A 24,707-nucleotide genomic window follows, 5' to 3' on the forward strand; every position below is an offset into this window, starting at 1 on the left:
TCAGGATTATTTGTTTCACCATCTGAATCCGGTTTTCTGGAAGAGAGTGCTGGCTCTGTATAATACAGGATAGAATGTCTGTCTGAGGAGCGACTGACCCAAATGCCTGGATTAGTGTAAACGTAAACACACAGACACACGTCTGTAGGGTTATTTAACCATGCAATATAAGGAAGGGCACTGCAGAGATCAGGCAACAATAACATCCTCGACTTCCATCTGTCTGGATGAAACAGATCGCCACAGTCTGCTTTTTACTATTAAGGTCTACAAAAAATGCGAAGACAGATTGACCAGATTCGAAGAAACTTATTTTCCACGAATGTGTATCTGATGCTCTCTCTTTCCCATAACCCCCCCCCCCCCCCCCCCCGCTGTCAGAATCTACAGTCCTAGTGACCTAGTCCATCACTGACCTTTCATGTCCCCAGGTCCCATGTGTGCGTCTGGCATCCCGTTAGGCTTCTTGACCTCCCGCTGGTCCAGGGGTCCCTTCAGGGTCATGTTGGCCAGGGCAGCCGAGGCCGTGGTCTCCCCAGAGTTGAATTGCAGGGCGGCGTGGCCGTCCGTGCCCGAGTTGAAGTCCTGATGCTGATCCATGGCGATGCGAGTTCGGGCTGGGAGGAGAGAGAGGAGACGGAGGGAAGAAGAAGAAAAAGACAACGAGTTAAACGCTCCATTCAGTTTTGGATACCTTCGTTTTGATGTCATCCGCACAAGCTACGTTGGCAGGTGGAGACCGATAATTGCTGCTTTCAATAACGCCTTGAAAAAATGAGATGGGGGGCCTGCACGGAACACGGACTGAACTGAGAGGATTCTAAACATTGCTGTTGTTGTCGGCTTCCTTCAAAAGGGAGTCAGAGGAGCGGAGGCCTGAGAGAACCAACCAAAGTTGGCGGGATCTCCGTAATAGGCTACAATGTCAAAGGGCGAAGGTGAAAGAGAAGTCATTGACAACGATTCCAAATCGGCACCCAGCACACATGCTTGTTGGGCCTGTGCTGTTCCCCACAGAGAGGGATATGGCTGCTGAGCTAAAGACAGACAGATACCAGCGCACTGTTGAATTCTCCCACAGTTTTATTGTGCAGTGTTTTTCGGCCCCAAAAGGCCTTAGTCACCAACACAGACCCTTCATACAAGAACAACAACGGATTTGTCTGCTCATCCCAGGCAGCCCGAGCCTGATCCCAGATCTGTTTGCGCTGCTGTCTTGCCAACTCCTATTGCCATTGTCACACCAACGGGCTGCGACACTGCGATTTCTATGTCGCCCCCTCATAGGGACTGATGGGGGGGGGGGGGGACAATCGGGACTTTTTCCTTTGTCTCCCCCTCACTTTATATAAGCTTTACGTAATCAAAGGGACTTTAGGAGCTGAAAGGGCACTCGGCTTTGCTAACGCAGGCAGACGTGGTGCAACAACGAACTAGGGGGAAGATGGAATTCCAGAAACATTTGTCTGATGCCCTTTCTCAGTGATCGTGATTTGAATGGACTCGGCTAGGTGTCATTTGATTCTTCAGGTTCTTGCTAGGTAGGGTCTAAAGTGCCATCATGTCTAATGTGGTACCGAGGGACATACCAAAGCAACGTAGGCCTAATGTCTCAACCTAGCCTGTTTCTTCTCTGATTCGAGTCCCCAAGCAAAGCTGTCACCTCAATAGTGAGTGTGGAGAGACGACACCTAGGCTAGTCGAACGTTTCGAGTTGCTCCACAGACTCGAGGCAATCCTCCTCTTCCTCGGCTAAGCGTAGAGAATCGTGATTCGTGTTACATGTGATATTGAGCTACTTCCCTTTAACGGATTGTCATCATGTCAGGGTCGGCGTACCGTAATGCGAGCATGGTTCTATTTGTTATGAAGCAAGATGATGGACGTGGCCAAGATAAACACTGGCCAACCATGAGGTTGTGAGCTGCTCTTTCAGAAACAGCAGCTTAGAGACTACACACACACACACAGGCCCCTCCCTCCTCCTGCAGAAACAAGCTTTGCACTGCAGCTCATAGAGACTACAAGATCAGATGCACCAATAATAGGGTCATATTAATGCAGGGGGGGGGGGGGATTTCTTCCTGTCTTCTCGAAGGGGGAGTTCCTCTCAAAATACACACGGCAGCCTGCCAGGCGTTTCCTGTTTCTGTTTCCTTAAGTCCAGCGGTTTGGTTGGTGTTATGAGGGCGTGTTCTTGTGTTTATTATTAAGAGGGTGATTGTGTTCTGTTGTGCTTTGGGGTCACTTGACGATGTGGGCTTCTTCCATGTGTGCATTTTCTGGACTGCCTTTACAAGACTGTGAAACTGCGTCATTTAGCGATACCGCACAGAGGATTGCTTTTGAGTTTCGGACAAAACACAATCAGCATCTGCTTCGGACCTGCTTCGGACCCCTGTACCGACAAAAAAAAGCTAACCCCATCATAACTGGATCTCCATACAAGTAGCCTATCTTAAGAGTATTTTTTTTTATATGACCTCACCTCACTCTAAATAGGCATAGGTCAATAGTAAGGAGGTTGAGATCTGGCCACTGTGAGATCTGTGAGATCGGAGCACTTGGCCACTGTTAGCTAGCCTATGTCCTGTATAAATAGTACAAGATGATATTGGTGAAGTTAGTAGGAAAAAACATAGTCAGGAGGACAAGGCAAACTTGTTTTAACAAACAATGACTGGACTACAGTGATCTTTAGACAGAATAGAATTTCTCCCAGAGACAGAAGTCGGGGGATGGGCATACTGGGCAAGGGAGAAGGGTTGAAACAATGTTCTGGCCAAGCCCACCCTGTAATTTGTATTGGCCTGTGACTGGTCTGGCAGCTGTGTTCTGATTCTCTTTGTGGGCTGATTGCTGTAGCCCTAGAGAGAGAGAGAGCGAGAGAGACACACAGACAGAGCAGGCACAAAGTGCATCACATCACAGCCAGAACCATCACCAGAACCACAGACCTCCTTATGCACTGTCAATCTACTGCAATTAGGCTGCCTTAGGGCTCGAACAAAGAGGTGCGGGGAAAGACTTAGGCTAACTGCGAATAGGCTCACTCGGTTACTAAAGAGGAGGGAGCAGGGCCCCATTTAAGGGAAAGGGGGATACCTAGTCAGTTGTACAAGTGAACGCCTTCATTCAGCTAGTTGGAGAGACACAAAGAAACGAGGCAACTACCCAAAAACAGCAGGGGAGGGAGAGAGGAGACCAAATTGGTGGTATGATTTTTGATCTGAAATGCCAGAGGGGCAGATGGATGCTCATGTTAATCCTCTTTGTTGAGCATCTCACAGGCGTTTACACCTAATCTTTGTCCCGCACTTAGCTGAGCACCCTCCAACGCCAGGCCAACACACACACACCACTGTGTGAAGCAGGGCCAATCCTCAATGAATAGGCTAGGATATTCTACACACAACAGACGGAAGACTGAACACACTCGTCTCGCATCATTAGCGAAGAGAAAGAGCAAGCTACCCAGCTGCACTGTGATTCAAATGTTGTGGAGAAGAAAACCCCAACAAAATAAACATTGTTTTTCCTTTAGGAATTCATCCCAATTTCGTTTAAAACGTTTGAAACGTTCACACCCCTAGTCGAGGAAAATGTCATCAAAGGCAAAGCACTAGGCCTGGAAAAACACTTTCTCCATGTTTGACACGATAAGCCTAGCCTACACCCCGTTTATGTGACTGTTGATTTGTTGGTCCCGATTCTAGTTTTACACCCAAGCATCGAGACAAGACGTGTTAACCAATGTCTCTTATTTGTCTAGGACATAGCCTAAAAGTGGTCAAATCTCAGAGCATGTTAGACCGTCACCTTAAAAACTCCCCAGTCTCTCATCCCATGTCTTCTCCCTCCCGGTCATCTCCTCTGTGGATTGTCTTTCTGTAATACTTTAAAAAGGTGAAATATGCAGAAGTTTCTCCGCCATGTCCTGGTTGCTAAAATTCTGAAAGTTCACCTAATTTCAGTTTGTGTGACAAAATTCAAAAAGGCACTCGCACATCTGAGCTATCTTTTTTTGCAGGTGCATGGTAACAGTTGAATAAGATGAGAAAGAAGAAGAAACCCTCACACTGCTCTTGCAAGTGTCATCGTGTTTTTTTCCTCAGTTTGTGAGAAAGAAAAATATGCAGATTTATTGTACAATCTAAAATATTGTATTTTCAGCTGTTCAAAAGTAAAAAGACGCAAAAAACGAAACTTAAGAACGGCAAGCATAGAAATAGCGCACATAGAACAGATCTACCGCTTCTTAGACTTGCTTTCAATGAGAACGACAGATCTATAACTCAACATTTATTTGTGAATTTGGTCGGGTTGCCCAAAAAGTGACATATTGCAGTTTTAAAGAGCGGGAGGAATAAAATGGCTGAGATGATCTGGTGCTCTGTCAGCCTGGAGACAGCCAGGGAGGGGGGGGTGGTGGGTGGAGCTAGAGCAGCGCTGCACTCAGAGAGCTGCCAGCCTGCTGAATGGCCAGGCAGCGCCCAAAGGAAGCCTCTCTCTCTCTCTCGCTCCTCTTTAATATTCATCAGCAGTCGCTGCAGCAAGCAGAGAGAAGGAAAGAGAGAGGGGGAATCTGAGGGAGATGGGGGGGGTCCACACTAAACACGAACGCGTCAGAGACGACCCAGCCCTTACCCCACTGCCTTGCTGTAAGAAAGGCATGTTAAAGCTAAAAGGGAGAAAGTATTAGAGCAGCAGATAGAACACGGCAAGGATAAAGTATGCCGCGTGGGATTTAGCCCAGCTCAACGATGGAGAGAAGAGAACGAGAGAACGGGGAGAGAAGGAAAGCAGACGGCACAACGAGAATGAGACGGGGAGGGACCGTGTCTACGTGAGAGGATGAGGGGCGGTACAGGGCGAGGGGAGAAAAAAAAAGATGGAGAGGGAATGGGAGTGAAAGAAAAGAGGCAGAGATTGATGCTGACAGGGAGGAGAGAGAGAAGGAGACTGTTAGAGAGGAAGGGGACAAGGGGAAGGAGACTGCTGTTGGAAGAGGGAAAGACAGAGCGAGAGGAGAGGCAAAAGGAGTAAGGGAGGGAGAGGGAAAGAGAGTGAGCGGAGAGGGAAAGGAAGGAAGGAAGGAAGGAAGGGAGGGAGAGGGAAGGTGCGCCTGCAAAGCCTCTGGTCCTTGCAGAAAGAAAGCTGGCGCATGCTCAGACAGGGACACACACGCCCAGCCCAATGCAGCGGCGTGATACAGCAGAATCCAAAAGAGAAGAAATGGAGGAACTCTCCTCAGTCTTCTAATGCTTGGCTCTCAATCTAGCCTACGTCCCCAATGTCAGACGGTAGATACAGTGATAAAATAGAGACATTTTAGAGATTAAATAGAGACATTTCTCCTCTGGTGTCGTTTCCAATAACATTTGTTTTCCAGAATAGCCTAGACGCTTTCCTCTCAGATTAGGCTAGATGCAGTCTTTAGCTTTCCACTTGAATTGGTTTCAGCATACCATGTATATTCATGTGAAATTAGGCTAGAGGAGAGTACGTGGGTGATTTGAGCATAACACATGCCGAATATGAGAATATTTTTTGAGAGTCGTTTCTGGGGGGGGGGGGGGGGGACCATATGAGATGAGCTTAATGACCCAATTGAGGTTTGATTAAAGCTAAGCCCTTTCAAAACAAAGTTCTCCTCCCTTCACGTAACCCTAACCCACTAGACTCTTGCAAGACTATTGTTGAACCTGCTTAGTGATATACTGCTCCTGAAACAGGCGGCTCCAGGCCGGAGTGCGTTGAAAGTAGAGTCCTTTCCACTTCCTCGACATTCACTTTCTCCTCTGTGTGACAACAGAGTAAAGCAGAACGTGCCGACTAAGAGAAGTCCACCTGACTGTTGTGTAACCGTAGAGTTCGAGGTGTCATTCGAGGTCTGCAGCTGAACCACAGGACACAGTCAGACAGAATTTTAAAGGAGGAGAGAGAGAAAACGGTTGTAGTCTGAGGCTCGGAGTGTTCGCTGCCCATCCATGCAGATCCACATAATGTCTCAAATGGGACCCTATTCCCTATATAGTGCACTACTTTGGACCAGGGTCCAAAAGCAGTGCCTATAGTGAGTATGGTGCCATTTGGGACGCACAGAATGACAAGGAACGCTTGACAAAAACAGCTGGTTCAGTCGAATTCCCTCTGAGAAACAGAGGGGAGAGTCAGGAGGAGAATGGGTGGAGCATCGTGTGGGACAGAGATGGAATGCATGACACATGAAAACAAGCTGCTACAATATGGAACAGTGGGATGTTTCTTTCTAACTTGCTGAACTCGGCGTTTCCTGCTTTCACTGTCCCAGAAAATACCAGAAAAGAAAGAGCCCAGAAAGGCTACAGCAATGCATCCACCTTGCCCTCTCTGGGGTCCTTCTGAGTGTCCGCTCTTAACATTGTCACCGTTTGGCTCCAGCCAGGGCCATTCTGTACAGTAGCTGTGATGTGACGCGGCCCTGGAAGACTTCCCTCTTGGGATAGTCGAGAGGGTGAAGCTGCAAGGCTAAGGGAAAGCAGACCGGTTTTATGTAAAACAGAAGAAAGGATTGTTCTGAAATTACCCCACAGTATTACACAATTTAGTTCACAAAAGCCTTGCATTGATTTCTCCCCAAAGAGGAAACCATGGCCTTCTTTCTTGTAATTACAGAGAAGATTAGGGGAAAATTCAAACAAGGTTTCTGGTGATCGGACCAAAATCCCCTAACGTTGGCTCTATTTTCAGATGCCTGAATGAAAATGTTGATGCCATTTGTACAACTCAGGCAGGCATTATCCTGACTCGATGAGAAGCCGGTATTGTTTGGGGATAATGCGGATCATGAACCCAGACCCAGCGGGGAAATACTGGGCAAAACTGGTTGAAATGACGTCATAATCTCAATCCGTTTCTGCCTGTAACGGTAAAAGCTTCGATCCCTTATTGATGGCACTTGTTAAATCCACTTCAAATCAGTGTAGATGAAAGGGAAGAGACAGGTTAAAGAATGCTTTTTAAGCCTCGAGACAATTGAGACATGGATTTTGCCCTCAGAACAGCCTCAATTCGTCGGGCCATGGACTCTACAAGGTGTCGAAAGTGTTCCACAGGGATGCAGGCCCATGTTGACTCCAATGCTTCCCACGGTTGTGTCAAGTTAGCTGGATGTCCATTGTGTGATGGACCATTCTTGATACACACAGGAAACTGTTGAGCATGAATAACCCAGCAGCGTTGCAGTTCGTGACACCTACCGGTGCGCCTGGCACCTACTACCATACCCCGTTCAAAGGCACTTAAATGTTTAGTCTTGCCCATTCACCCTCTGAATGGCACACGTACACAATCCATGTCTCAATTGTCTCAAGGCTGAAAAATTCTTATTTAACCTGTCTCCTCCCCTTCATCTACACTGATTGAAGTGGATTTAACAAGTGATCATAGCTTTCACCTGGTCAGTCTATGTCATGGAAAGAGCAGGTGTCCTTTAATGTTTTGTACACTAAGTGTATATGCCTAGAATGATGCTTTGTTAATGTCAGTATTGCCTTGTACCTTAAGCTTTATGCCTTGTATGCGAGTCCATTCGTTTGACAACGTTATTAAATAATACTTGCTGTGACATTCGCTCCTCATGACCAGTCCTTGATCTTAGTCAGCCAAACACATAATACTTGATTGCACATGGTTTAACTATATTTTATGGAGTCAGAAAAACATTTTAATAGGCTAATTGCTTAGTCTTATTATGAGCCGCAGGTGAGGTATATATAATATGGATATGTCAAATATTACCCCACTACAACCCTGTAAGCAGTCTATGGAATATACTGTAGATGCGCAAAAAATGCTAATATCGGTACCATGACTTGACTGGGATTTGTGCCACATATGCTAAAACGTTAGCATTTGGAAACAGTGCTAGGGAAGCTAAACCAAAGCATGGATTGCTGTCATACCTTGTCAATAGACTGCTTACAGGGTAAGGAAACCAATGTGTCATTTTTGGTGAACTGCCCCTTTAATTTAGGGCAACAGACCTGCTGCCACTGACGGAGGCATAAAAATACCCCATGAACTCAGACCTACTGACCATCATCCGTCACAATACGAATTTAGTCACAGTATGATTTTCAGTGATTCAGGAGTGGACGATGACGCGCAAACCCAAAAGTAGGCTAGGTCTTGTATCTTCTACAAGGGACACGGTCTTCATCTGTGAGCTCTTGTGTTCCTCACTGTGGTGACAGAAGCCAAAGAAAGTATCTATTTATGAGCCGTGCTGTGAGGAGAGGGGACATTCCAGTCATGCTGATCACGTCCCATCTGCTGACTGACCGACATGCTTCTCGACATTCCTCCGTCACTAGGCCGGGCTCTACACACTCCCTCAGGTCAGGGGGTCAGGGAGAAGACATTGTTGTCGGTGATGTCCTCCAGGACACCCCCCCCCCCTTCAACTCTCCAGAAGTTCAGTCAGGGCATGTGGGCCCCAACGTTGACTTCACTACAAACTAGAAGAAGTCGACCGATTAAATCGGCATGGCTGATTTAATTAGGGCCGATTTCAAGTTTTCATAACAAATCGGTAATCGTCATTTTTGGACGCCGATTACATTGCACTCCACGAGGAGACTGCGTGGCAGGCTGACCACCTGTTACGCGGGATCAGCAAGGAGCCATGGTAAGTTGCTAGCTAGCATTAAACTTATCTTATAAAAAAACAATCAATCTTCACATAATCACTAGTTAACTACACATGGTTGATGATATTACTAGTTTATCTAGCTTGTCCTGCGTTGCATATAATCAATGCAGTGCCTGTTAATTTATCATCGAATCACCGCCTAATTCACCAAACGGGTGATGATTTTAACAAGCGCATTCGCGAAAAAAGCACTGTCGTTGCACCAACGTGTACCTAACCATAAACATCAATGCCTTTCTTTAAAATCAATACACAAGTAATTTTTTTTAAACCTGCATATTTAGTTAATATTACCTGCTAACATGAATTTATTTTAACAAGGGAAATTGTGTCACTTCTTTTGCGTTCTGTGCAAGCAGAGTCAGGGTATAATGCAGCAGTTTGGGCCGCCTGGCTCGTTGCGAACTGTGTGAAGTCCATTTATTCCTAACAAAGACCGTAATTAATTTGCCAGTAGACTATTTCATGGCAAGATTAAAAAGACACACCATCCTCCGATGCCACTGTGTGGGTAAAGCAGTACTCTTCTTCCCAGTGTTCAGTTCAGAGCAGGGATGGGTGATGGATGTAGTGCCCGTAAACAGTACAGAGCATTAAGCTGATGGCTTCTGGGAAGCAAGGGGAGGGACAGGCTGAGAGAGGCTGAACATAGAGGCAGAAGTTTCATTGGCCTGATAAATGTCTAGCAAAACATGTTCCCCGGATTTATGTAGCTGGTTGGAGGACCTGTTTGTGCTACGTGGTTTTGAACTAGAGCTGGGCAATATAGGAACATATCCACAGTTTGATAAATTGACCCATTGTTTGCGATAATGATAAATCTGCAATAAATTATTTTGGGGGGGCTGGGCGATATGGACAAAAAGTAATATCGCGATAAATCTAAGTATTATGCCTGATAACAAATACAACCATTTTTTTTTATGGACAGTTACTTTACAATAGCGACAGGGCTGTAGACATTTTTTTTCAAGTGCCAAGTAAGGCAACTGAGATGGTAGCCTATGGATAAAAAAGTGCCCACAGTGGGGGAGAGGGAGTAAGAGCCAGCAGCCAACAGCCGACAGCGAAACAGGAAGACATTTTCATAGCAGGAATCAACATAATGCATAGGCTATTACTGTTGACCAAAAAATGTAGAACAATCTACAGCCCCCATACAGACCCAGAACATGGTCAATACGGACCGCGGGTCCCCCCCCCCTCAAAATAAATATATAATTGTATTTTATTTTCTTACTCGGTCGGGCTTCGACCCCTGGTTTTATATAAACATACAAAAGACATGGAAGAATGCGTAGAATTGCAGGATATTCCCTTAAAAACAGCAACAACAAAAAGTCCCCATGCAAAATGTGTAGAATTTGCAGGAAATAAATGATATTATCAATCCAGACCTTTGCCACCTAGAAAATGTGTTTGACCGAACCTCCTCAAATAGTACTTGAGTACCCCCTGACCTACAGGAACGTTGTGTAGCAAAATCACCTCGAATTACTGGCGTAAGCTAAACGCGTCGATAAAGGCAATGTCTGTAATTTTCCGTCTATCATCCCAGCTCTATTAGAAACCTTGTTTTGGTCACTTTCTGGTTATGCCGAAATGAAAATGTGGGAAATTGATGTAACAGGAATACTATTGAGAGTGATATTGAGAATCATTACAACACTGTATACCACACTGTATTACAATATATTACATTACAATGTATTACAATATAAAATAAGCAATAATATCCTCAAACATACATACAGTGGGGCAAAAAAGTATTTAGTCAGCCACCAATTGTGCAAGTTCTCCCACTTAAAAAGATGAGAGAGGCCTGTAATTTTCATCATAGGTACACTTCAACTATGACAGACAAAATGAGAAGAAAAAAAATCCAAAAAATCACATTGTAGGATTTTTTATGAATTTATTTGCAAATTATGGTGGAAAATAAGTATTTGGTCAATAACAAAAGTTTCTCAATACTTTGTTATATACCCTTTGTTGGCAATGACAGAGGTCAAACGTTTTCTGTAAGTCTTCACAAGGTTTTCACACACTGTTGCTGGTATTTTGGCCCATTCCTCCATGCAGATTTCATCTAGAGCAGTGATGTTTTGGGGCTGTTGCTGGGCAACACGGACTTTCAACTCCCTCCAAAGATTTTCTATGGGGTTGAGATCTGGAGACTGGCTAGGCCACTCCAGGACCTTGAAATGCTTCTTACGAAGCCACTCCTTCGTTTCCCGGGCGGTGTGTTTGGGATCATTGTCAAGCTGAAAGACCCAGCCACGTTTCATCTTCAATGCCCTTGCTGATGGAAGGAGGTTTTCACTCAAAATCTCACGATACATGGCCCCATTCATTCTTTCCTTTACACGGATCAGTCGTCCTGGTCCCTTTGCAGAAAAACAGCCCCAAAGCATGATGTTTCCACCCCCATGCTTCACAGTAGGTATGGTGTTCTTTGGATGCAACTCAGCATTCTTTGTCCTCCAAACACGACGAGTTGAGTTTTTACCAAAAGGTTCTATTTTGGTTTCATCTGACCATATGACATTCTCCCAATCTTCTTCTGGATCATCCAAATGCTCTCTAGCAAACTTCAGACGGGCCTGGACATGTTCTGGCTTAAGCAGGGGGACACGTCTGGCACTGCAGGATTTGAGTTCCTGGCGGCGTAGTGTGTTACTGATGGTAGGCTTTGTTACTTTGGTCCCAGCTCTCTGCAGGTCATTCACTAGGTCCCCCCGTGTGGTTCTGGGATTTTTGCTCACCGTTCTTGTGATCATTTTGACCCCACGGGGTGAGATCTTGCGTGGAGCCCCAGATCGAGGGAGATTATCAGTGGTCTTGTATGTCTTCCATTTCCTAATAATTGCTCCCACAGTTGATTTCTTCAAACCAAGCTGCTTACCTATTGCAGAGTCAGTCTTCCCAGCCTGGTGCAGGTCTACAATTTTGTTTCTGGTGTCCTTTGACAGCTCTTTGGTCTTGGCCATAGTGGAGTTTGGAGTGTGACTGTTTGAGGTTGTGGACAGGTGTCTTTTATACTGATAACAAGTTCAAACAGGTGCCATTAATACAGGTAACAAAGTGGAGGACAGAGGAGCCTCTTAAAGAAGAAGTTACAGGTCTGTGAGAGCCAGAAATCTTGCTTGTTTTGTAGGTGACCAAATACTTATTTTCCACCATAATTTGCAAATAAATTCATAAAAAATCCTACAATGTGATTTTCTGGATTTTTTTTTCTCATTTTGTCTGTCATAGTTGAAGTGTACCTATGATGAAAATTACAGGCCTCTCTCATCTTTTTAAGTGGGAGAACTTGCACAATTGGTGGCTGACTAAATACTTTTTTTGCCCCACTGTATGACATGTTTCAAACAAGGCCCGGGCCTGTGTGCTCTCTGTCTACAGTGGATTAGGACATGAAAGGAATCTGTTCAGGACGCGGACAGAGAAGAAGTCATCAGGACAGCTGCTTTCCATTCAGCCTGGTTTATGCAAATCGGTTGAATTTCCTGGGACTAGGCAACATTCCTAACACAATTTGACAAGGGTTCCTTCCTTTTTGAACTTCACTCCGATTCCTAAAAAAGGTTTAGGCTAGCATTCAATCACCGAGGAGGAGGATAACTAGGGCGCAGTCAAGTCAACCATGACGTGACAGAGAGTCGACCATAAATAAAACGGACGGCTCCGGCGAGTCTGTTGACATTCATGGACTCAAAGTGAACCGTCTATTTCAAGGTAGTCATCACCCCCCCCCACCCCGGCACCAAAATATAGCAGCACCCATTTAGCCAAAATGCCTGGACACGCTCTACTGTTAGCTCTAGGACACCCTCACACTGCCAGAGCAACTAACCACTCCCTAGCGGGCATAGCTGGTTGCAGCTGCGTCATTATCAACTCATTGGAATGATATCATCGCAACCCGTTTTGCCCGCTGGGTCTGAATCTTCTACTAAGCATGTCGACCACCCAGGCTAACCATAATTAACTGGCCGTCGAAGTCTGCTACAGATAGACCACTGATAGAACAAGCAGCCTCTCCGTTATGCAGTGAACAGCCTCAAGACCCAGAGACATGTTAAGAAACATTGTTACCGTGCCTAGTCTGCAAACAGAGTCAGGCTGCGTGATGTCAATACATCCGACTCAAGGCTGAGAGTAACCATGAATCGGCTCAATTATGTTGTAAGAGTAAAGATGACGGTAAAAACAAGATCATAGAGTCGTTCATGTTTATAGTTGAGGTTTTGGCTAGTGGGTTATGGGGCTGTGTGTGTGTGTGTGTGTGTGTGTGTGTGTGTGTGTGTGTTCGTCTTTACAGACAGAGGGTCACCCACTCCAGGAGTCCTGCCCGCCCGCTCCACTCACAATTGGCTGCCTCAGTCAGTGGATCTGACCTAGTTTCCACAGTCAGTCCCTGCTATTAGGGATGGATGGGATAGAAGCTGGACTTCACCACGCTCTCTTTTCTCTCTCTCTCTCTCTTTATTTCCCCTCTCTGTCTCTAACGGCATCCATGTGAACCATGAACACCGGTCTCCTACTACAGACGTGTAGGTGGAAGCAAGGAAAGCCCCGGGTGCCTCAGAGGCCAGGCCAGGGCAGAGCAGGCAATTTATAGGCAGCTCTCTGCAGCGCAGCGATCTTTGCTCAGCATGATGAGAGAGAGTGTGAGGAAGCGAGAGAGTGGGGGGGGGGGGGTAAAAGAGCGATAGTGAGACAGAGAGAGAGAGAGAGAGAGAGAGAGAGAGAGAGAGAGAGAGAGAGAGAGAGAGAGAGAGAGAGAGAGAGAGAGAGAGAGAGAGAGAGAGAGAGAGAGAGAGAGAGAGAGCTGGTGATGCCGACTTCCTCTGGAAGCATCAGTATCCGCTGGAAACATATCAGAGATGCTCTCCGAGTGCCCCTGCAAATGGATATACAAACCGCTCATGCGTGCAGCATTAGGCTACCACTCCCCAGAGCTAGAGAACCAGCTAGTCCCAAGGCTCAAAAATACATGAGAAACACTGACCGTGTTCCCGCCCAGATGCCCAGGGTTAGCCCAGTGCTGAATCAGGACTCATGCGTTTGATCCTACCGTTAGGAGATGTCAATCTCCTCAATGCACAAACGTGATGAGTGGTGGTGGAGAATGAATACCATTAGGCCTAGTTTAGTATTTTCACTCAAAACAACCAAGAGGAAATAGGCTAGGCAGCCTAACATCCCTACAGGCAGAGTTGAACCACAACTCAAAGAATCAGCATGACAACGAGGCCAAGACATCCCAGATTAGTAGAGAGCCGGCCAAGCCAAAGGAAGCTCATCTGGGCTCTCTCTCTCTCGCTCTCTCTTTGCAGTGCTGTGGCTCAGTGACCTTGCTACCTACACCACCCTTACACTACAGCACACTACAGTACAGTGGAGGCTGCTGAGGGGAGGATGGCTCATAATAATGGCTGGAATGGAGGGAACGGAATGGCATCAATCACGTGGAAGCTGTGTGTTTGATACCATTCCACCTTTTCCGCTGCAGCCATTACAACGAGCCTGTCCTCCCAAATTAAGGTGCCACTAACCTCCTGTGCTACAGTAGAGTATGCGTGTCCTTGAGATCTGACAGAGAGCCAGGACAAGACCTAGCATCTGCTCTGGAGATCACCTACCTGCATGAGGTATAGGTTCATTAATTAGGCTAAATGTATCCTCAAGTACTTGAGTCAATATTATTGCTAGGTTTTTGTATTCCACATTAAATGCAGGCTAAAATGTATGTAGCCTATTCTTTCTCAAGCGTTAGGTGAATCCAATGACTGTATAAATAAGGGTGGACCTGCTTTTCCAGTTTGTTTATAGCTCGCACTACGGCTGGGCGATATGGTCAAAATCTCATATCCCGATATAAGTCATTTCATATCCCGATAACGATACATATCACGATATAGCACATTTTCTGTAAATTCAATGAATAAATAGTTTAGATAAAATTACCACATGTAAAGGACTAGTTCTTATTACATTTTGAATTATACTCAACAAATAAAAGGTACTTACTCAAATTTGATTATTTCTCCTTTTATTTTGAACCTTTGTGCAAATTTTCAACTAAGCATGTAACAAAATATAAAAGTGTATAAAATCTAAAAAGGTAAATAGAAAACACGTCAACTATAGTTGCAAACAAAATTAATATAGGCCTAAAATATCTCTATATATATATACACACTGCTCAAAAAAATAAAGGGAACACTTAAACAACACAATGTAACTCCAAGTCAATCACACTTCTGTGAAATCAAACTGTCCACTTAGGAAGCAACACTGATTGACAATAAATTTCACATGCTGTTGTGCAAATGGAATAGACAAAAGGTGGAAATTATAGGCAATTAGCAAGACACCCCCAATAAAGGAGTGGTTCTGCAGGTGGTGACCACAGACCACTTCTCAGTTCCTATGCTTCCTGGCTGATGTTTTGGTCACTTTTGAATGCTGGCGGTGCTTTCACTCTAGTGGTAGCATGAGACGGAGTCTACAACCCACACAAGTGGCTCAGGTAGTGCAGCTCATCCAGGATGGCACATCAATGCGAGCTGTGGCAAGAAGGTTTGCTGTGTCTGTCAGCGTAGTGTCCAGAGCATGGAGGCGCTACCAGGAGACAGGCCAGTACATCAGGAGACGTGGAGGAGGCCGTAGGAGGGCAACAACCCAGCAGCAGGACCGCTACCTCCGCCTGTGTGCAAGGAGGAGCACTGCCAGAGCCCTGCAAAATGACCTCCAGCATTTTGGAGTTACATTGTGTTGTTTAAGTGTTCCCTTTATTTTTTTGAGCAGTGTATATATATATATATATATATATATATATATATATATATATATATATATATATATATATATATAAAATGTTTTGGGGGGCTTGCCTGTTTTGCATGTTATTTTGGCATTAATATGTGTCACATACTATCAATTTGCATTTGGTACCTTGGGTCAAGTGTTAGCACCAACTCACAAAACACCCGTTTCTCGACCGTGTAAATTGGGGCCATGTCTCTGCAGATGTAAGTTGTAACAGCAGCTGTTATCGCCTTCCATCTTCGTGATTCTTTGCCATATGGTGTGCCGCGAGCAAAAGCCTCTTGCAACGTCTGAGTCGGGGGTTTGTTTTGAGCACTCAACTATACTGTTTTGGGTCTTATCCGTAGACTCTCTCCGTACTGTTTCACATGATTCTTGCATGGGTGGTAAAAGAGGTTAGTGGCGTTTGAGGCTGTTGTCGGGACCGGCCTGCGGCATATTTTGCCCTTGTCAGACTTTTCATACCCAAACCACGTCCATGCGACCGAAGTGGCCCCTCTTTTAGGTACGGTCTCCATGCTCTGTGTCACGTTCACTCTCCTCCATGTGTGTTTGTGTTGCAAATTTCCTTCCACACGGCATGTGTGGAAGAACGAAAACCAACGTCCAATTGACAAAAAATATTGCCGTAAAGAGTGTGATTTGCGACACAATGAAATAAACGAGCATAATGTGAAAACGATAGACGTTTTTCTATCGTCACACAATATATATCGTCATATCGCCCAGCCCTAGCTAGCACATTCAAGTAATTCTGTATTTATATGCTAAGATGTCAGAGGCTCATGGCGCAAGCAATCAGTGAGAGTGGCCCTCAAATAATGTCTGGCATTTACCTATATTCTGTACTGAAAATGTGATACTAATCCTATACGTAGGTACATCTTATAACAGAGTGCAAGAGAGAAAGCAAGATTGAAGACAGCTTTGAAACCAAGTCCCTTAATCATGCCCTCAAAGGCAACCAACAGAGCTAGTAAGAGTTGTCAATCATGACATACTTGGTAACATTGGTCTCCTCTACATCCAATGTCCTTTAAGAATAATGGACTGGCGTGTTTGAGATTTGAGGTTTATTTCACGGGTGCGAGCGATCATGTTAAGTTAACAAGTCATGTCCTGTTCATCTGGCCAGGGGTTGAGTGTGAGAGACATTTGCATGTGTACAGCTGCTTGTGGCAGGGCAGACAGACAGCATCCCAAATGGCACCCTATTCCCTACAGCTGGGGTCCAGAAGCAGCTAACACCAGGCTATGCTAATGCACTCTCCGAGACAACTCTTTGATTCATAGTGCACCCTGACATGTGTAGAAGTGCAGAAAGTAAGGAGTGCCTTGGCTAAATATTGGACCAATGCCAATTAGTGTTGGCTAGGATCTCTTTTTCATCATCCAATCACAATGATGCACTCTAGTTTTGTGCATATTGTTTATAAAGAGTTAGGTGATTGTCAATTCAGTTTAGTCTTTAATCTTAACTTGAAAATGAACCCTAAAAGCATTGTTACTGGGGCTACGTCGTAGAACTAGGGCTAACTGAATTATGGTCCCTGCCTCTGATCACATTCAGTGAGGTCAAAACGGATGAGTGCAGATGTAAATTCCCTGCCGAGAACACAGAACAACAAATCACCGCCATAAATTAGGGGCATAATTTAATCATAGTATGTAGTATGACTATCATACTACACTGCAGTAGCATGTAGCCTGCAGACCAGCTCATCCAATTAGGCTTTAGACATGTTTTACAGAGCTCCCTAATTGGGCGGTCCAATCAAATTATGCATGTAAATTTGAAAACTAAAGGTTTGTCAGAGAGCAGAGGGCCATTTGTCAGCATTTTTTGTATCAACAAAACCATAAAATGATGGCTAGGAATAAACCATTTACCTTATTTTCTTAAGTCAGGCTATATCCCAATACTAATGAGCATAGAATACAATGTTAATGGAAATTAGGTCTAGTTCTTGAAGAGTTACTCAAACAGGACAATGTCATTTCTACAGATTTCCCACATGTGAGATCAGGGAAGTCCAATTCTTACAGCATTCCCCGGGATACATTTAACAAGATGGGCGTGGAGGAGGAATTGAATAGGAGAGAGATGGAGATAAGCCTTTGTCCCTCGATATTCCTTTGAAATAGACTCTGCCTATGATTTTCGACCTCGAGCAAAAATAGTCGAGGGATAAATGGAGGAGTGTTGATTCATCTAACAAATGTACAGACCTATCGGCAAGTCGCGAAATCGGAGTGAGATCATGCATGCTCATCTCTCACTGCAACTCAAAGCACAAGAGCTATGAAAGAAAATACGGAGAGCAGAGCGAGAATGAGGTGTGTCCGCAACATAGAAAACACCGACAAAACGCCATCATGTTATGGCCCAATTTGGCAAAAATAGACCTCAATATGAAAATTACAAGTGTGCTGAGTAATATCGAAATAGTATGGAAAAAAACTGAATCGATTATACAGTGAATCGATTTGTTTCAGACAAAGCACCACATGGCAAGGGCACGCGGAATGCATCTCCTCAAAAATTAGATTGGACATTGAGCCAAGATGTAGAGGCCTACATTTTATAACAAAGTGGCTTAAAAAGAATACCCGGCCTACTACTTGATTACAAAGTTGTAATAATAATACTTTACATCGCATGAATCCCTGGAAAGGGAGGTGCGGCAGCGCACGACCAAACCATTACAAAGCATTTCTGAAATATGAATAATTAGCGAGTTAGCAAATTAGGTAATAAGCAGGTGAAATAACATTAGTTTCACAGTCTACTTTTGGATTTCTATAGTGGACAGCAAGTAACTACAGTCAGGCAAGCCACTGACAATAAGTGGCCTGGTGATAAGGTGTAGCCACCAGCCAGCAAGTGGCGAGCTGATAAGCCAACATCAGCACCATTGACGGCGGAAAGCTGCGGAAATCCAATTTCATCGGCTCCAGAGGCAATGCTACTGCCTATGATTCAGCACAAAAAATCTAATTGACACACAAGTGTTGTTGTAGCTATAAAAGTTTGCTACTGTCTGTACATGGATCAAAACGGATCAAAACAGATACTATATAAAGCAAAAAAAACTATCCTGTCAGGAACACTGTGTGATTTCTTCTTTCAGTTTTCTCAAGCAAGACAATCTACCCAAAGTAAAGACAGGCCTCAAGTAGGGAAAACAGAAGGGCACCACTATCTTAAAATCATAGCTACAAATCTGTGGCCATAATAATTGGCGAGTTAGATAGCTAACGCTCAGCTAATTAGTTTGATAGCTAGTTAGATCATTTTGTAGCATGCAAGCTAAGTTACACCCCTTGGCTACATTAATTAGCTAGCTTAGCCTCAGTTTACACATCATGACAGCTGTCATATTTTAATAATGAATGTAAAAGACAAAATATATAACATTAAACTACAAAGTGCGTGTTTATGGACAAATCCATTTAGCCACTTTTGATCCAATTATCCACATGGCTAGTTTGGGGCTCCCGCCTGGTGCGATGAATTTGCTAGCCAAGGCAAGACAGTACCCAGGCCCAACCTCTCCTCACACCCAGACCTAGAGTACGCAACGAAAAAAAGATAAGCTCGGTGCCTCAAAGCTAAATGACAAGCCTGAATGGCGCTTTTGTTTTACCCCGGGAAAGAAAAATGCCAACTGCTCGAATTCTTCATCATTCGAAGACACCTAGGAGCAATGACTTGCGGAATGTACAAGGCTTGCTATAAATAGATAAAGCGTCTTTCTCTCTTACCTGTGTGGCAGACAGTTATTGTCTCTCCAGCTGCAGTCACTCAGTGGACACCCGACAGAGAAGAGTAGTTCGCTAGGCGGCCTTAAGGGGAGGAGGGCGCCAGAGTACAGACAGAGATTGTTCTGAAATTCTTCCTGAGCGTTCTGCACTGATGCTTGAATAAAAGAGGTTTGTGTGTAGGTTGGCCTACACTGATCTCAGAGGAGGCTGGTGGGAGGAGCTATAGGAGGACGGGCTCATTGTAATGGCTGGAATGGAATTCATGGAACGGAGTCAAACATGTAGTTTCCGTATGTTTGATGTGTTTTATACCTTTCCATTTATTCAATTCCAGCCATTACAATGAGCCTTCTATAGCTCCTCCCACCAGCCTCCTCTGTCTGATCTGTTGATAAGATGGTGTTAGAAGATAATGATATTAAAACTAGTTTAGCTGATATAAACAAATTGCAGGTCTTCAGAGATGATCTACAATGCTAACCCAAACGAATGACACAATGGTAGACCTAACTTGTTAAATAGCCTTCTGCCCTATGTAATAGGTGACAGACACCATTTTTACCAATAGGCCACATTTTGTTATTTTCTCACATTAAACCAATGTCTCATCTAATCTAATATATTTGAATTCCCATTCCTCTAGGCCTGGCTTAGTGTCAATTTACCAATGATTATGTAAGAATTACTGGAAAACCTGCTTAGAAGGATCTGGAGTGGCAATACCCCTCTTGCCGTAAAACCTGTGGGTGGGGTATAGCAAGGGAAGCACTGTGCCTGCCACTGTTAGTGACCTCTAAACATCTATAGGCCTTTACTGCTCTGGCAGACTGACTGATCTAACACTCCTCAATACTAAACCAACCCTAGGGGGCAGTAATTGGTTACAATGGTGTAATGACGTGTAACTAGACTACACATACACTTACAGTGTATAGAATATCATTTGTTTCCTTATGGAACCAATGGAATAGTCCCCAAAGTGCAAACGTCAAGCTAAATCAAGCACACCTCAAGTTTATAATATGAAACTATTTGGCATATTTCACCCTAGGTCTGGTATGTTTATTAGGAGATAGAGCCTCCTAGAAACACATACTGATATTTTGCAAAGCAACAGAGAGTGTTGCCAGAAAGCATTGCATTGTGCCATACATTTTATTGACGAAGTCTTAACCATGAGGCAGGGTTGAGGTTAGCCCCTGGAGTTGCTTAGCAACCAGACCACTGGAGGATAAGCATGCATTTTATTCTCCAGTTAGGGACAAAGGAGGGAGAGGGTGAGAAAGAGGCAGATGGTACATGTCTGAAATTACTATGGTGTGTTTGGTCTGCATTTTATTGTTAGGTGATTTGACATTATTCCTCATTTTAAACTGTAAACAATATATAACAATTGGTCTTAACATACCTTGAAATAAATCTTAATATTTTACTACTGATTAAGGTTATTCAAAGCCAAATATAATAAGATAAATCCTCATCTGCAGTTGTGTGGTTTGAAATAGTTCTGTCTATGCCATACAGCTTTGCATAATAGCGTGTAGGCTATGGTACGGCACTGTTCATTTAATTGCAATATTTAATTGTCATATTAGTGTAAGTAAGTAAGTAGCCTTGCATTAGCCTTGGCTGTTTCTATAGCATGAGGCAGCTTGATGTACAAGTACACCCCTTGGACAAGACACTAGTCTATCACAGGGTCAATCTACTGTATGTGTAGAAGACAGAATATGTCAGTCTGTTCTGGTCTGGATTTAGGCACGTGAGACAGATTTATGTTAGATGTCAACTAAAGGCAGTCAAGTACGAACAGAGAAAAAGCTCCTTGATTTTTTTAGCCACAGGGTGGCATTCTTTCTCTGGATAACATACCCCAGCACAGACTTACACTGAGCGTACAAAACATGATGCTCTTTCCATGACATCGACTGCCATAATCCCTTATTGATGTCACCTGTTAAATCCACTTCAATCAGTGTAGATGAAGGGTTTGAGACAGGCTAAAGAAGGATGTTTAAGCCTCGAGACATGGGTTGTGTGTGTGCCATTCAGAGGGTGAATGGGCAAGACAACAGATTTAAGTGCCATTGAACAGGGTATTGTAGTAGGCGCCAGGCTCACCGGTTTACACACGCTCAACAGTTTCCCGTGTGTATCAAGAATGGTCCACCATCCAAAGGACATCCAGCCTACTTCACACAACTGTGGGAAGCATGTGTATGTGACAAATACAATTTGATTTGATTTAGAGTAGACATGGGCCAGCATCCCTGTAGAACGCTTTCGACACTTTGTAGAGTCCATGCCCCTATGAATTGAGGCTGTTCTGAGGGCAAAAGTGTGTGCAACTCAATATTAGGAAGGTGTTCCTAATGTTTGGTACACTCAGTGTGCGATCATAGACTCTGCTCTAAGGAGTTGGTACAAGCATTCATGTCTCCCACGCTGAAACTCCACAACATGGATAAAACGTACTGTAGTAGGCATTTATTTGTTAGTCATACACAAGTGCAGGCTACTCGTTTTAGCGGCCTACATTTTGCGACAGACATGCATGTATTCTGTACAATTTCTTTATGAGTGTAACCAAACCGACTCTGCATTGACAGCCTTAGGAGAGCAGGTACAGGCCGCTAGCAAAATGACATGGCAGAATAGGCAGGCTTTGTTGAATTGGCTCTTAGCTGAGAAAGGTGGAGTCTGCGTAATGTTCGGAGACGAATGTTGCACCTTCATACCCAATAACACTGCACCAGATGGATCGTTCACAACAGCTATGACCAAGCTGAAAGGATTACGGCAAGAAGTAAAAGACAATGCCGGATTTTGATTTGATAGCCATGCTTGGGATTGGCTGGACTTGACTTTGGGAAAATGGGGGGCAAAGATGGCTATAACGATAGGAGTCGCACTGGTGGTCATGGGAAACGTTTCTTGCTGTGTCCTACCTTTGTTGACATCTCTTTTGGTTCAAACTGCAGTAAAACAGATGGCGATAGATAATTACAACCCACCGGTGGTAGTAAACACTGTGCCGGGGGCTCCTGGGCAATATACAGATAGATATGGAAAAGCATGCAATGCTCTTGGAGGACCACTTGACTGTCCTTTTGGAAACCCAAACTGCCTATATGGAGTTACACCAGGAGGAGGATATGCTTGTCATGATTATCTTGATCAGGGTTTCCTGTCTTTGGCCCAGAGTCTAATGGTTATGAGGTTGTCCATGTACACAAACCTTGTCGTAAAGGAAGGCGTTGCAAGTGGTGTACAAAGGATGAGCGAGATGGACATCTTCATTATCCTGAACCCTTTTTCTGTGCAATGTGTCAGATGGGGGGGACTGTCCCATATGTAAGGATGAGGAATGTGCTTAAATGATATGCGTACTATCAAGGGATATAACCATGTCATCAATGATTAAGGATTATAATCATGCATTTACTGTAACTTTTGATAATGGATACATTCATGTACTAAACAACATACAGTTGCAGAGTATTCGTATAAGTATTTTGTGTGGTTTACCACAGTTACATGCATTGACGCATACTTACCGTAGTGTATTAGTGACGCTCAATACTTTGCACTAGCATTACTGTGTTGAAGTCCTACTGGTCAGTGACTCAAACTCTTCACATCATTCCATCATCTTTTCTGCTATAAAACCAAAAATTGGAGGGTGCTACACCAACTGACTAGCCATGCCTGGAAGATGTCTATCTTCTCCTTTCCGGCCCAAGCCAAGCCCAGTCTTCAGGGAGAGGTCAAGGGTGTATTTTGGGTGGGCAGATGGTGCGGCTGTTGGACTGTTTACCGGCCAAGGCTATTGTCCCTGAAGATAATCTGTCAGGTTACCCTCCTACACTACCTCCAGACTTGCGTGGTGTCACAGACCCCTCCTCTCCCCTCCCTCTCCAGATTCCTCTTCCATACAATGGGTAAAGACTAGAGATGTTGGTACGCACATCTTACTCACACGTACTCACACACTATGACATATTATCTAACCCTACAAGTACAAAGTGAAAACAACAGCTGATGTGGATTAGCTACTGTCATGTGAAAAAGGCCAAGAAGGGATGCCAACGTTTATGGTGTCTCATCATGACCAACAGGTGATTAGTGGAGGGAGGCAGACAGACAGGTTGGTTGATTTATGAGAAATTAGATCATGCAAACATATTTGTTGTTTAAGAAAAATGTGTTTGTGTGTGTGTGTGTGTGTGTGTGTGTGTGTGTTAGATTTTACGATTCTGCATCTGCAGGGCTGGGCATCCTTATACTTCAGTGTTAAGTCGGTCGGTACAACAGTCCCTAAGCTCCAGCTTAGGTCAACAGCAGCTGCGCCCAATGGCTCTGGCATCCCTCACTGAATAGGGAGAGCTCTTAACAGTTGTCTCATCCTCTGTGTATAGGGTCAGATCCTCTCAAGCCTCCAAATCAGTCCATCTTACCAGCAAAGCTAGGGATTTTCCAATTATTGTTCATTTACTTTGACTTACAGTAGCTACACCCTTCAACTGTTCTGGTGCCAGTTCGCATTACCATTGAGGCAATAATCATTTTGGTTTATGGTTTCAGTGTTATGAATTGTGCTTAGGTTAAATTACATCCCATCACATATAATGCTAATGCGACTGAATTTACATAGACACAAAGTAATTGTTTCTAGTTAATGTTCAACCAGTAGAAAACAGTTCCTTAGCAACATAATATGCTGTACATGTATGAATATACACATTTCACAACTAGTTCTCCCTCCCTCCCTCTAAAGCCTCAACCCTCGCAGATATGTAGTTGACAAACGGAAGCGCAGTTGTCACTCACCTGTTTGGAATGTCATCACGTCATCGCTCCATTAGCTAGTCTAAATATGCGTACGTGACAGACGCAGGCTTTTGACATGTGAAACCGCAGAATGCGCTAGAGACCCATTACGTAATGGATTTCAATGGGACCACCAAAGATAGAGAGGATCTCCCCCACTTTAGGGATTACACCGCACTCCTATTTCAGAGGAAGTGCACACCATTTAGAAAATAGTTACCATCTCTCAATATTGTCACTTTGCAACAGTCACGCAACCACACCATGGAAATAAGGATTAACATAGCTTTGGACCTAGATGTTTGACACTGAACATGTATTTTCATTGTCGAAAACGTTGTGACACACACATCCACTCACACACACATGGACAGAATCAGTCGCACACATTGAGGACAAAGATTTGAACAAAAGAGGCCAGGAACAAAAGAAAGATTCAGGTCAGCGACATCTTGAATTCTGCAACAGAGAGAGACACCTGTCATTAACATCAGTTTGAACATTTTGATGCAGGACTCAGGGTGCAGGCAAAAAGGTCATGCACTTTACAGTTAAAACGCTGTACTCACTTGATCAT

The 24,707-nt window shown here is 44.2% G+C and overlaps 1 protein-coding gene across 6 annotated transcripts in view; it reads right to left on the reverse strand.

The window, feature by feature from the left end:
- The window catches only part of LOC139565445 (microtubule-associated protein tau-like), a 44,152-nt gene extending 24,659 nt beyond the window's left edge, over window positions 1-19,493 (reverse strand). For 4 of the 6 annotated variants that reach the window (XM_071385800.1, XM_071385799.1, XM_071385795.1 and 1 more), the window contains exons 1-2: window positions 19,301-19,469; window positions 417-617 (exon numbers count right to left, since the gene is read on the reverse strand). In XM_071385800.1, coding sequence (XP_071241901.1) covers window positions 417-600 — 184 coding nt within the window. In that variant the 5' untranslated portion in view covers window positions 601-617; window positions 19,301-19,469. Of the gene's footprint in view, window positions 1-416; window positions 618-19,300 lie in introns of all 6 variants that reach the window. The other 2 variants (XM_071385801.1, XM_071385798.1) reach the window with 1 other exon arrangement.
- Between the last annotated feature and the right edge of the window lie 5,214 nt (window positions 19,494-24,707).

Source organism: Salvelinus alpinus, chromosome 36 (assembly GCF_045679555.1).
Source record: "Salvelinus alpinus chromosome 36, SLU_Salpinus.1, whole genome shotgun sequence".
Lineage (NCBI taxonomy): Eukaryota > Metazoa > Chordata > Actinopteri > Salmoniformes > Salmonidae > Salvelinus > Salvelinus alpinus.